Source organism: Oncorhynchus nerka, linkage group LG28, assembly GCF_034236695.1.
Source record: "Oncorhynchus nerka isolate Pitt River linkage group LG28, Oner_Uvic_2.0, whole genome shotgun sequence".
Classification (NCBI taxonomy): Eukaryota; Metazoa; Chordata; class Actinopteri; order Salmoniformes; family Salmonidae; genus Oncorhynchus; species Oncorhynchus nerka.
This window is the reverse complement of record NC_088423.1, coordinates 65770712-65783675: the sequence shown is the minus strand read 5'-3', so window position 1 is coordinate 65783675 and position 12964 is coordinate 65770712. Positions and strand designations below refer to the sequence as shown.

The 12964-nt window shown below is 45.2% G+C and overlaps 2 protein-coding genes across 2 annotated transcripts; both read right to left on the bottom strand.

The window, feature by feature from the left end:
• Positions 1–735: 735 nt before the first annotated feature.
• On the bottom strand, positions 736–4836 carry LOC135565515 (zinc finger protein 507-like; the record flags this gene model as incomplete). Its single annotated transcript, XM_065012562.1, has 1 exon — positions 736–4836. A coding segment is annotated over one exon (429 nt), but the record flags the coding sequence as incomplete, so codon positions are not given.
• LOC115113549 (zinc finger protein 507-like) lies at positions 4828–12306 on the bottom strand. The gene is made up of 6 exons (XM_065013012.1): positions 12208–12306; positions 8665–10805; positions 8093–8210; positions 7550–7661; positions 5749–5853; positions 4828–5120 (listed from the first exon to the last, which is right to left on the bottom strand). Exons 2-6 carry the CDS (start codon positions 10801–10803, stop codon positions 4982–4984), a joined length of 2613 nt encoding a protein of 870 aa, XP_064869084.1. The 5' UTR covers positions 10804–10805; positions 12208–12306; the 3' UTR covers positions 4828–4981.
• Between the last annotated feature and the right edge of the window lie 658 nt (positions 12307–12964).

Genomic DNA, 12964 nt, shown 5'->3' with positions numbered 1-12964 from the left:
CTTGTTAAATTCACTTCAAATCAGTGTAGACAAAGGGGAGGAGACAGGTTAAAGAATAAATGTTTAACCCACGAGACAGTTGAGACATGGATTGTGTATGTGTGCCATTCAGAGGGTGAATTGGCAAGACAAAAGATGGAAGTGCCTTTGAACGGGACATGGTAGTAGGTGCCAGGCGCACCAGTTTGAGTGTCAAGGACTGCAACACTGCTGGGTTTATCGTTTGACACTTTAGAGTCCATGCCCAGACAAATTGAGGGTGTTCGGAGGACAAAAAGTGGTGCAGCTTAATATTAGGAAGGTGTTCCTAATATTTTGTACACTGTGCATGTGATCATATAAACACAATTTTGAAGTTTAGTAAAAATTAACTACAAATGTGTAAAAGGTTAAAAAATTACAATTTTACCAAAAACCTTTTCAATAAATAAAATAGTTTGACAACCTTGTTTGTAAACTTTCAAATGATAAACTCAACTGTTTATATTTTTCAGTAATGAAGACATGACTCTCTCATGGTAGGGTGGGGTATGTTAAATGTTCAACTTTGAGCACCTTTAACTCCTGAATGGGTTTGTGTTCAGGTCCAACATGTCACTTTCTGACCACTTCTACTATGGGTAAACATGTATGGAAGGTTTCATTCAAATCAAAAGGGGTGCGGTCAAAAAGTGATAAAAAAAAATATCATATGGAATTGATCCATACACTTGTTCAATAGAAAAACAACCACAGTTCATCCACAAAGTATTTATTACAAAAATACATTGGCAAAGATATGACATAATACTGTCTATGATGCACAAAATAAATAGATAGCAAGCATCGCTCTGTGGCCTACGGAGCGAATACACACTGAACTTGAAACAAGTTAAGCACTGAACAGCGTTAATTAACAGTGTAAAAAGTGAGAGATATCACCTTCTCTCCTTTGGCTCGAAATGCATGCAGCTCAGTGTAAAAAAAAAAGAACACTCCCCGCAAATACATTATATAGCCAATTAAAAAGCACACCCATTTTCAACATTTTAGCAAATGTATTTATTCAGCAACAAAAAAAAAAAAACGTGGGACTTAGTGTTTTTTCTTTACAATATATTTAAAAAATAGATTATAAAAAAAGTCAGTTTGCAATACTACAGTATTTCAACTAATTATGTACAGACCCAGTCCACTGGGCACTGACGTCAATTCAACATCTATTCCACGTTGGTTCAATGTCATTTTATTGAAATGTGGAAACAACGTTGCTCCAACCAGTGTGTGGGATACATCACAGAGCAAGGGGTTGGCGTTACAGAGGCTATTCAGCTTTGACTGAATAACACCCACGACCTCCTTGGATTATCATTCTGAACAGATGGGCGCACAACAGCACCCGCGGGCAGACATAGCCTATAACAAATAGGTAGCTAATGACTACTAGAGACTCTCTTAGAGACAAAAAAAAAAAAAAAGACCAAAAAAAGGCACAAACGTTGACAGGATGAGCAAAAATAGCACGTTAAAAAATGTCTTTGAAAATGCACAATCTATTGACGGTTACGCATCACATGACACCCTGTAGTTGAATTGAGTAGGGACCTGGGGTTAAGGGTTGGTTAAGTCAAACAAAGAACATGTCAAAATCATCCACATCAGATGTCACACACCCTATAAGAACCTTTCCCTCCCATCCAGGTTCTCATGTCAGTTCATCGCCTAATTTCTGAAATTAAAGCCAGAGTGGTAGACTCACATGGATGCATCACCATCTGAAATCGAACATTTCCAAATCAAATAGACAAATAACAAGTAGTAGAAGAGATAAATAAGCATAGTCATATATCTAATTGAGTATGCAATTTCGCCAGCAGACTGGACATAAACTACAGAACAAATGTATTAGCACAATTTAGTCATGGATTGTGTGTGTGTGCCACTCAAGAGGGGGATTGGGCAAGACAAAATGTTTAAGTGCCTATGAACGGGGTCTGGTAGTAGGTGCCAGGCGCACCGGTTTGAGTTAACATCTGCAACACCAATGTGTTTTTCACGCTCAACACACATGAAACGAACAGATATAGTCCTGGATCTAAGGCTTCAAGTTCCCACACGTGACAACGTAAATACGGGAACAAAATCAAAAGGCTAAGCCCTCCTGAAAGAATAAACTGGCTTCACAAATGACAGTTAGCCAACTCTGCATGGGTAAAATGAACATTCAGATAACCTGAAGCTTTCCCACAAGAAATACGACGTCAGATCTACCCAAAACTATTTGCACCTCTGACCCACAACCACCAATCGATTCACTTAGGCCACTAGTCAGTTCCCTTTCCCACCGTGTCCCCTCTGTCTCATGGTCTGCATAGGTAAGACGATCATTAGGCTTTCAGAAAGACACAGCAAGAAGCTGCACTACCGTACGTCCACAAATAGAATCATATAAACCCCCCAGATGGATTATACGTAGCAGAAAGTGGCCTATGATCAGCATGTGGTTCTGCTTGCTTGTCTCTTGCTTTAATTCACTGAACCACTCATTAAAATGCAAACTATGTAAATGGGGGTGGGGAATTAAATGCGGTTTAAATGCAGACCGTCACGGTCTTCCTGACGTTAGTACTTTGAATTGTAAATTAACATGGGAATAATCTGCCATTATAATGAGAATTGCAGCGTGCAGAAGAGAACGATTTCATTTATTTGACACATTGAGCTACACAAACGCAAATCCAGAAATCCCTGGAATTATGGATATTTAATTTGATCATAATTTCCTACACCTATCTGTCTACATAAAAACAGTAAGGGCATGGAAATTATTTCCAAGTCGCCACTCTGCATACCAAAGCATGTTTAGTGTGAAACTAACTGGAGCAGCGAGTGAAGTTTGGAAATACATTAGCAGAGGTAGTCAAACGGAAAACACCATATCCAACGTCAGTCTACAGTAGCCTATAGGCCCATCACTTGAAAAGCTGGTCATATATATCACCCTCCGCTATTGGTCAACACAGCACACAGAGATAGGAATAGCAGGTTCATTCATAGGTTTACTATACTAGCACACCGCTCTGTGCTAGGATGTCAATCACTCCAGCCATCCATTATCGACAAGTGCTAGGCCTATGTGGAGAAACGTTGGGAACTGCTTACCATATTCAAGTGATCAACTTGGCAATTGTTGAGCTAAAACATGAATCTAGAAATGATTATCGTAATCAGAACGGTAATACGTAGCCGAAGCTAAACACAGTTGGGTGTTGGCTGCAATCAAAGTTCAACGATTGTCCATTTACCATCTCACGACCATAACGCTGGGGTCTAAAATGACCACTAATATGCACCATAATTGACTGATCGTACCGTAGAAATTCCTCCCTAACCGATTTCTGCCTCAAGAAGCCTTGACGCCGTGGTGAATGTTGGTAAAACAACAACTTGTTACCAGCCTATCTATCCTACAGCTTTAGGAAACCACCCTCAAGTGGCCCATCATTACCATAAACATACCAGAGGTCCAATAGGTCAAAATAGAATCAAACAGTGAATTAAATTAAATAAGACTTTTCCTTTGCGCCGACATAACGGAAACCAACATGCATAGGCCTACATTGATACATATTATTAACCAGCCTGGTCTCATAGACTAGACGTAACATTGTAAACGTAAATCCAGGACACTCAAATTAGTATGATGTGTTACATTTTGTATGGTATGTATTAATTTGTGGAAGTAAATCATCCATTTCATAATGATATGTTAAGAACTACAATTTGCATTATATGTTACGAATTTGCAAAACGTACATTATGAATTTGCTAAACGTATGCAACGTTACGAATTCTAGCTAGGTGGCTAACATTAGCCGTTACAAATGTTTAAAATATCGATTGTCTCAGATTTAGGTACAAAATAATACGAAATGCTCTGAGACCAGGTTGTATTAACCCATTTTGAATATAGCTAAGATGAACACAACATGCAAGTAGATGGCATCTCTGTATAGCCTAGTGCAGGTGCCACAGATAAACTATAAATGTGAAGGATTAAATATATTAAATTATATTACAGTATTTTAATACAAAAGCTGCCATGTGGTCAATATATGCTTGCTGAGTAGAATGGACTGAGCTCCATTTGAAAATATGGAAATGTCTGTTTTCTGAGGTATTAAACGTGTCTGAACTTGTTCAGGTAGAACATTTTACTGCAATGCCTTGAAATGGGAGTTTTCCAATTTTCTGTATGTCTGAGCTCCAACTGATACACTTTTTGTAACCTTCTGTTAAGTTCATAAAATTAAGAACCAGAAAACAAGATGCACGGTACAGTACTTCCCTGTTAAAATCAGACTCAGTGTGAGTGAGGGGGTAGGTTCCTGGTTCTTTGTTGGGGTAAGGGGAGGGGTAAATGCTGTCTCACTGTGCTGTGCTGCCCTCTGCTGGTTGGGCTGCTCCCTGCTGCTCCTTGTTCAGGATGATGCTGATGATGTCTCCCTCATGTTCCTTCATGTGCTCCATCAGTCTCTCCTTGCTGGTAGACTCAAAGCCACAGATACAGCAGCAGAACAGCAGCACACAATACTCCATGCCGGCCCGGGACTGGACCCCCTCCTTCCCTTGGGGGCTGTGCTGGGGGTTGTCGCTCTGTGGGGCCTGCTCTCTGGAGGACCACTGGATGAGCTCTGTTGTTGGCCCTGAGCCACCGCCAAACACACTGTCCACAGGAACCTCTGCTAGGGGGGCTGGGTCCACAAAGACCCTCTCCTTCTTCCCACAATGCACCACACCAGACTGCTCTGCCACTGCCTCCCCCACTGCTGAAACCTTCTGCGGGGCACCGGGGAACTACAGCCAGGGAGAGAGAGCAGGTTCACCATCAAGACAGAGACATGACCCTACACCTCCTGGTTCACTGGGACCCAAACACAGGCTTCAGTCTGACTAGAAGCTTTACAGATGGTAAAGGCAGACCGTTAAACCCCCCCCCCACTCACCGGACGCTCTGGGAGATGGCCTCGTTGATGGCCTTGTTCACCTGCTCGTAGTTGTAGTTCTGATCGCCAGCGTGCTTCCACATGTGAGACTTGAGGGACGGAGGGTGACTGCACACATAGCCACACAGTGAACACCTGAAAAACGAAAAGAGTACGTGAGATGGGGGGAAAGGAAGAGAGAAATGAACGGGATCAAGCCTGTAGCAGAAGCGGCTGATTTAATATGCTACTTGGGGTCCACTAATCCCCTCAACTCCATTATATCAAAAGGGATCAGCAGCACTAAAGACTCCTCAGGGAGAGACCTAGTGGCACACATGCTCTGATAACGCTTATCTGTACTGCTCGACATCATGCTCCATATACCCAGACATCCTCTATATCGACACTAAAAGGAGAGTTCATTAGGAGCTCTTTCTGATGGTCGATGAGATGGGTTCTTCTTACACGTTGGCTCTTCCTCCATCCCCAGACTCTTTCGAAGCACATAGGCCTACTTTCTCTACCTCTCCCACTCCCCTGCCCAAGTCTCGCTTCTCTGACCTCGAACCCCCTGACCCTGACCTCACCTGTACTGCTCCAGTAGCTGAACCCTGACCTCACCTGTACTGCTCCAGTAGCTGAACCCTGACCCGGTCCTCACCTGTACTGCTCCAGTAGATGAACCCTGACCCGGTCCTCACCTGTACTGCTCCAGTAGCTGAACCCTGACCCGGTCCTCACCTGTACTACTCCAGTAGCTGAACCCTGACCCGGTCCTCACCTGTACTGCTCCAGTAGCTGGACAGCCTGGTGCTCCTGGGGATGTCTCCTCATGTGGCTCTTCAGGCTGTTCATGTTGGTCGTGGCAAAGTCACAGCTGCAGCACCTACGGTACCAGAGAGTTGGCCAGAATTAGAGGGAATATCTCTGTATAGGCCTAGTTGTTAGACAGTTCATGTTGTGCTTGGCTGTTTATGCTCCGTTTACTATTCTGTTTTGGCTAGTACAGCAGGAAAAGCCTGGAGGGCCATACTGTTGTCTTGACGGCTATTTTGTTTCGAGGTTAAGCTGAAAGGGTAGCTGGCAGCACAATGTTCAGAGATGCGATACACTGTGTGGCTCAAATGGATAAGATGGCCTTAGTTAAAAGGCGTGTGCTTCCCTGTGGAGTGGTTTGAAGTGAGTCAAGGATACTAAAGCACAAGAGTAGAAAGACTGCACTCCCCTGCATGAAAGGGCTCTATTGAGGGTCTATAGTGGTAAAAAAAATGAAAACTAACTAGATGTGTGTGGCCTTAGAGAATAAGATCCCCACCCCCCACCCAGACGCCGCCTCGAGTGTGTGTGTGTGTACACAGAGCAGGGCCGATCCGCTTACATGGGTGCTGCGTTGAGAGAAATACTCCAGCTGTAGACTGCAGCCAAGGTTGATCTTTACCTAACACTCACTGCCCCCTGCTGGAGCACTGTATCATAACATCTAGATTCTATACTTACATTTTTTTTAACTAGGCAAGTCAGTTAAGAACAAATTCTTATTTACAACGACAGCCTACCCCGGACGACGCTGGGCCAATTGTGCGCTGCCCTATGGGACTCCCAATCACGGCCGGATGTGACGCAGCCTGGATTCGAACCAGGTAGTGCAGTGACACCTCTTGCAATGAGATGCAGTGTCTTGGTTGATGGATTTGACTAAGCAACATGATTACGTCATCGGTAACATGGAAAGAGGAGAATTACTGGATAACTAAAATGAACCTAATCTAGTTTGAGGGGTATCATCTGTCGGACAGCAAGAGTACGCAGCTCTCAACTGGTTGTTGCGTGGAGCACCTCACAGAAGACCAACGCCGGTAGGGGAGGTAGGTAAGATGTTTCTACTTATATCTGTGACCTGTGACTGCTAACTAAGGCAGCAATGGGTATGCTAACAAGGTTGTACAGTACAGAAATACCACTAGGCAAACAGTGGTCTCTCGCTAGATGCACAATTGAATAAAAGAGCAACTACACCCTCCCCAAAATACTTACCAGACCTGGTTTAATCATTGTTGAAAATGGAACATCCAAATGTTGTTTTTTCTATTTTAAAAAAAGTGTGAAAACCTGAACAAATTCAGAAACCCGGAAAAACAAAAACGATATCAAGCAAAATATGGAACTGATTTTATAGGGCCCTACAACTGTAGCCTGCTGACTGTTCAAAATGGCTAACAATAACACCCTTCTTGAGATTGCACAATAATTTTACCCCCTGAAAACAATCAATGTGAACATAATATTGTTTGGAAGTTAAAATTGTATTATTTGTGTATGAAGGGAGGGTTATTACAGGCTAGCTTGCTCATGCCACAAATTATAAATAAAATCACCTGATATTATAATTATACACGCATCATCCACTATCCTGTGAGATCTATTTTTTTCCCCAATTCGGGACAGGAGCTTTTAGTTGGCACTGGCCTGGTGTGCCACTGGCAAATTTACTTGAATGTCAAGTCCTAAGGAATCCAGATTGCAATCACGATGAATCCTATTGACATTATTAAAAACACAGACAGCAGACACACAGCACCAACCTGTAAGGCTTGTCAGAGTTATGGATCCTCCGGTGGTTCCGAACTCCAACGTAAGTGGAGCTGCTGTAATCACACACATCGCATCTGTACACCTTCTGCGAACTGATGGAATCTGGAGAGCGGAACACTCATTAAATATTGTGGATAAAGGATGAGGTGCCGATAGAATTAAATGAACAAAACGGGAAGTGGAGAGGATAATAAGTGAGAAACATTCTTTGATTTAGATTAAAAAGACAGATCGTGTTTGGTCAAGTTGAAAAACACACTTGGCGCAACGCTCACCATTAAAAACATGATTTTAATCCAGATTTTTATTAAAGGCTTGATGGTTCTGATGAAGGCCATTGATGAAGGCTGAAACATCAAGCTTTTAATAGTCGCGTAAATAAAATGCATTTTTAATGGTGAGCGAGCGTTGCCCTTTTAACTTTTCAATGAATAAAAAATATTTTTTTTTTGGGGGGGGGTGCACCTTGACTCGCGTTGGTTGAGCTCCCTCCACTTCTTTCCATTGAAAAATACATTTGACAAATTCCTCACCGTCATTTGTCATCTTTTCAGATTCCTCCATGGTTGCCGTGGTTTCAGTGACAGGGGTTAGTGTTGCGTTGGTGTCGCCCAAACCGTGCTGGTCTCTAACGTGGTTCCTCAGCTGACTCTGTGGAAAGGGTCAGTAATAAAGCCAGCAGTAAAAATAAAAACTTAACAAGATCTTCTGGGGGCTGGAAAAAACACAGGCTACCCTCCCCTCTCTAAAAAAAACATCTCTATCTATGGAATCCGAAAAAAACCCACAGACTGTTATGACTTAATGACGTCTGCAGAAATGGACTAGGTGTCTCATGAAGGTAATGAAATCAACAGGCTACTTCTCTGCTCCCTGAATCAAACTAAACCTCTTCAACTGCACCAACCAGACAAACGTCCATCTCAACTCTCACTTCAACAATCAGCTCATCTTAAATTACTGTAATTTGAGTCATGGAGAAACAAAAACTCAAGAGCAATATTCTCTCCTAGAGGTAGGAGCCACTTCAATAATACATCCCTGCCCAGGGACATTGAGGCGCACACTCTGTCCTAATTCCGCTCTCTTCAGTCCTTCTACTCACTTTGTAATAGAAGGCCTCAGTACACTGCTTGCAGTGGTACACCCTGGTCTTGCAGTGGTTGATCATGTGGCCCTCTAGATCTTTGCTGTCCAGGGCAATGTGTTCACAGATGGGACACTGATAGGGCTGTCTCTGGCGGTGTACTCGCAGGTGCTGCTTGATGTAGCCCTTGTTCCCACTGCTGTAGCGACACAGGCGACAGCGGTAGGGCCTCTCGCTGCCAGGGATGTAGTCCACCAGACCACCACCAGGGTTACCCGGGTCCCCCCCGCCACAGGCGCTGACCTCCACGGCGTGCTGGCTCTGGGCGTTGTCCTGGAGCTCCTTCAGGATGTCCTCATCTGAGGCGTTCTGGTCCGAGCGCTCCTTCAGCCTCTCTATGACCGTCAGCAGGGACAGGCTGATGCCAGCCTTGGTGGGGCCCTCAGCCAGCCCGTACTCTCTGGACCCCTGTAGCTCCAGGTCTACCAGGGCTGACCCCACGCTGCCCACTCCTGCCAGCTCCTCTACCGCTGCAGGGGCTCTGTCGGCTGAAACTGCTGCAGCCATCTCCAGGAGCCTCTGGCCCGTGTCAGGGCTCTGGGAGCATTGACCCACGATGCTCCTGATGTGCTCTGCGGTCCTCATGGGCAAGGCCACCAGAGCTTCAGCAGCCAGGGAGTGCAGCCTCAGAGACTCAGAGTGGGTCCTCCTGCGGGCTGGGGGAGCGTTCTCGTCACGCGGAGGGTCCGTGGTGGTCTGCTGCCTCTCGCTGTTGCTCCAGCAAATCACCACCTCCTGCTGCTCATCCTTGTAAGCAAGCATTGGCTGGTTCTCCACATGGCCCGCCTCCTCTGCAGCCAGCAGGCTCTCGTCTCTGCCCACCTCTGGGCTGGGGAGGAGGGGCTGGGTGGCCACGGGTTCCTCTGCACACGGCAGTCGCTCCACTATGACGTTGACATGGCCGGCACTGTTGGGACTGCAGCTGATGATCTTCTGGGCTGATGACAGGAGGCTGTCTGTTGTGCTTGTAATTTGATGACAGTCCTGCACAAGTTCCACCTCTGTCTCTGTGGTCACCTGTACCTCCAACATTGGCTCTGAGTCTTTAGATAGCCTCTCCACTGGGCTCTCCTCTGTGATTGGTTCTGTCCTGGCCTCATTCTTACACTCCGCCACAGGAGCACAGAGGTCAATCTGGAAGGTGGACATCTTGTTGAGGTTCTGGGAGTTCTCTGGGACCGGGGTGAGGACCACTATGGCTTCCTCTGCAGGAGGAGCTACAGGAGGTGCTGGTGCTTCTTGTCTGGAAGGTGCCACTGCCTCGTCCTCAAAGATCGGGTAAGAGCAGTCCACCAGACCTGCGTGCTTCCATGCATGTGTCTTTAGCATTCGCTGCTGTCCACACACATAGCTGCAGATCAGGCAGCGGTACATCCCAGACTCCTCATAGCTGTACCACTTCTTCTTAGCAGGGATCTCCTCAGCACAGTCCATGGCGGTTTTGAACACAACGTCCTCCACACTACCCCCCATCCCCAAGTCCTCATTCCCCTCTCTGGCCTGCTGGCTGGATACAGGGTTCTTGTTGGAGTTGCTGCAGTCAAAGTGGAGCCTGACGTGGGCCTCTAGCTCCTCCTGGTGGCTGGAGGTGAAGCGACACTCAGAACACATGAGGATGAGGTCACTGTGCTGCTCATCGTGCTGCCGCAGGTGCTCCTTCAGCAGGCTCAAGGTCGGGGACAGGAACCGACACAGGCTGCACTGGTAACAGGTGATGGTCCTACTGCTGCCAGCAGGGGCACTGCTGTCTGGCTTGATCTCCTCCTCTTTCACCTCTTCCTCCAACTCCCGGACTCTCTTGCAGGGGGAGGACCCACCACTGCCCTCCCTGATCTCTGGGACTCTGATGGAGGCACAGGACATGAGGGCTCTCTTCTTCCCAGCCAGGGTACATCGACGTGGGCGCTTCTCCACGATCTTGCTGAGCTTCTCGATCACCTCGATGAGGGAGTCTGCGGCCTGCTGCTGCCTCTGGTCACCATCCCTAGGCTCCATCAGGGTACCTGGAGGCGTTTCCACCCTTTCAGGGATGAAGACAGTCTCCTGTTGGCCTCTAGAGAGGGGGAGCAGGATGGCAACTCCACTGCTGTCCTCCATGCCTGGAGGAAGCAAAACAAGCCAGTTAAACTACCACAATCATCTTACAAATATCGTATTGCTCTCTTTGCAAATGTGCTTCTTTCCATCTTAGACACACACAAACAAATGTTGACAAAATCTGTTTAGGCCTACACTGAGAAAGACACCTGTTGTGTTACTAGGTTCATGACCTGGCTGGGGCAAGTGTGCAAAACATAGCAGGGGTCACAGAGTACACACAGAGTACAGTAATGAACTTTGAAAGTCCCAATCAAAGTCCTAATTTAGTTTTACCATTCCTAAATCCAATAATTATATTTGATAGGAACCACTGTGGTAATTCAGTCAAGCAGATCAATGATACGTTAATAATGATGAATGATTATTTACCAGTGCCACATTAGAGGAAGACATTCCTGTGGTTAAGCACATTAAAGTCTGCAATTGGTACCACGCTTTCCCCTTTCTGACCACAATCAGGTTCCCTTTTCTTTGGGTTCTGCTTTTAAGGAATAGCCTGTGCCTAAATATCCCTGAACCTTCTCCAGTACTGTACTACTTGGTGTTCCTTCTGCAAAAGTGAAAGGTCTTGGGTAGGCAAACAGCTGTTTGCACAGTGCGGGTATAATTTGTGGAACGTTCCAACAGGAATCTGTCCCAAAAACTTCGTATGATATCAGGTATGGAGTGGGCTATTTAATAAATACGCTTTTTTCCCCCCACTCACTACGTTTATTCCGGAAAATGTCTGTCCTCACTCTGGTGGCCCATGGACAACACATTAAGAAAAAGCTACGTGGTGAGTTGATTGATGCCTATTCGTCAACTAGTTCCAACATTGTGCTTTACGACGTTTTTGGAACAGATTCCTGTTGGAATGATCCACAAATTATACCCACCCTTTTGCACAATCCACTGTATATTGAGTGATTGTTAAAATCAAAGACTTAAGTAATATTAAGGTTTTAGCTAGGGTTTGGTAGCTGACCACTTTGGCTTAGTAGCTAGCTAACTAGATGAACAGGGATATCGATATGTGTGCATGACTAGGGGGACTGCCCTCTGACATAACGGGCTAAAAATATAAGTGCACACATCGAGGCGTGGATGGTTGACGAAAGCAAAATAATGATGTGTAACACCTCATAGCTAGCTAAATGCCAGGTAACATAGCCACAATAATAGCGTAGGTGTGTCGATAAGATGGAGTCCAACGCTAGAGATATACATTCTTTATCTGGGGGAAAAGGGGACAGGACACGCACTGTACATGACAACAAGACAGCCACTTGAAGCTAAGCTAGCACACGAGTCTCTCTCACACACACACTGTAAAATACATCTAGCTGTTTAATTGGCTTCTCGTTTAATAAATGTCAACGGATCATGCGACTTTTATGTGTCGGTTAGGTAAGTACTTACTGATTCGGCAATTCTGAGTGATCTTTGGCCTCAAAACATAAAAAATAAAAAACGGTGCTTTATCCTGTAGCAGTAAAAAGTGGCCTCTGTCTCTCACACTGCAAAATGGCGAGGATGGAGAACGGATCACGTGACTCAAACCTAAATGGTCAGGTGGCCAACATGGAATCCGTATTTTGAGACACAAACATCGTGTGGAACCAGGACCCCCCAAAAAAGTCCACTGAACAGTTGCTGACAGAATTGGTTTATGAGTGTGTAATATGTGTAAATTCACAAGTAATATGACTTAGTAAAATGCAATTAAGCACGACATGTAAACGCATATCAAACGGAGGTAAAGTGCAGGTGCAGCTCTGTCACTGAGGGGGGTTCATGTTCAATGTGCTATGTCGTGCATCATGACCTTCATTTCTCCCCGAAATATATTTTAAATCTAAAACTTGCTCTTCAACTTCTATTCACCATTCATCCCACTAGTTTGTGTAAATATGTAGTTGTTGAGCGCTCAAAGGTGTTAACATGATAAAATGCTGCCATCTGCTGCATTTTAAATGACATTGAAAAGCTTGTTCAATTGCGTGCATGCCAATAGGTCAGATTTACCAATTAATTTACCAATCGCATAATGTTTTGTTTGTATTCCCATTGTGATTGGTGATTTGCCCTTAACCGAGGGTTCCCTAAAGTCTGTCCTGTGGACCCCCTTGGTGCACGTTAAGCTTTTCATATTTTAATCAGCTGTGTACTGCTAGGT

Bases quoted from the DNA above. Each gene is read 5' to 3' on its own strand.
- LOC115113549 (XM_065013012.1), bottom strand. From the start codon at position 10,803: ATGGAGGACAGCAGTGGAGTTGCCATCCTGCTCCCCCTCTCTAGAGGC. The intron at 5,854-7,549 runs GTTGGTGCTGTG...CTGGTACCGTAG, and splicing joins AACTCTGACAAGCCTTACAG to GTGCTGCAGCTGTGACTTTG. The intron at 5,121-5,748 runs GTGAGGACCGGG...TTCGTTTTTCAG, and splicing joins CAGCTACTGGAGCAGTACAG to GTGTTCACTGTGTGGCTATG.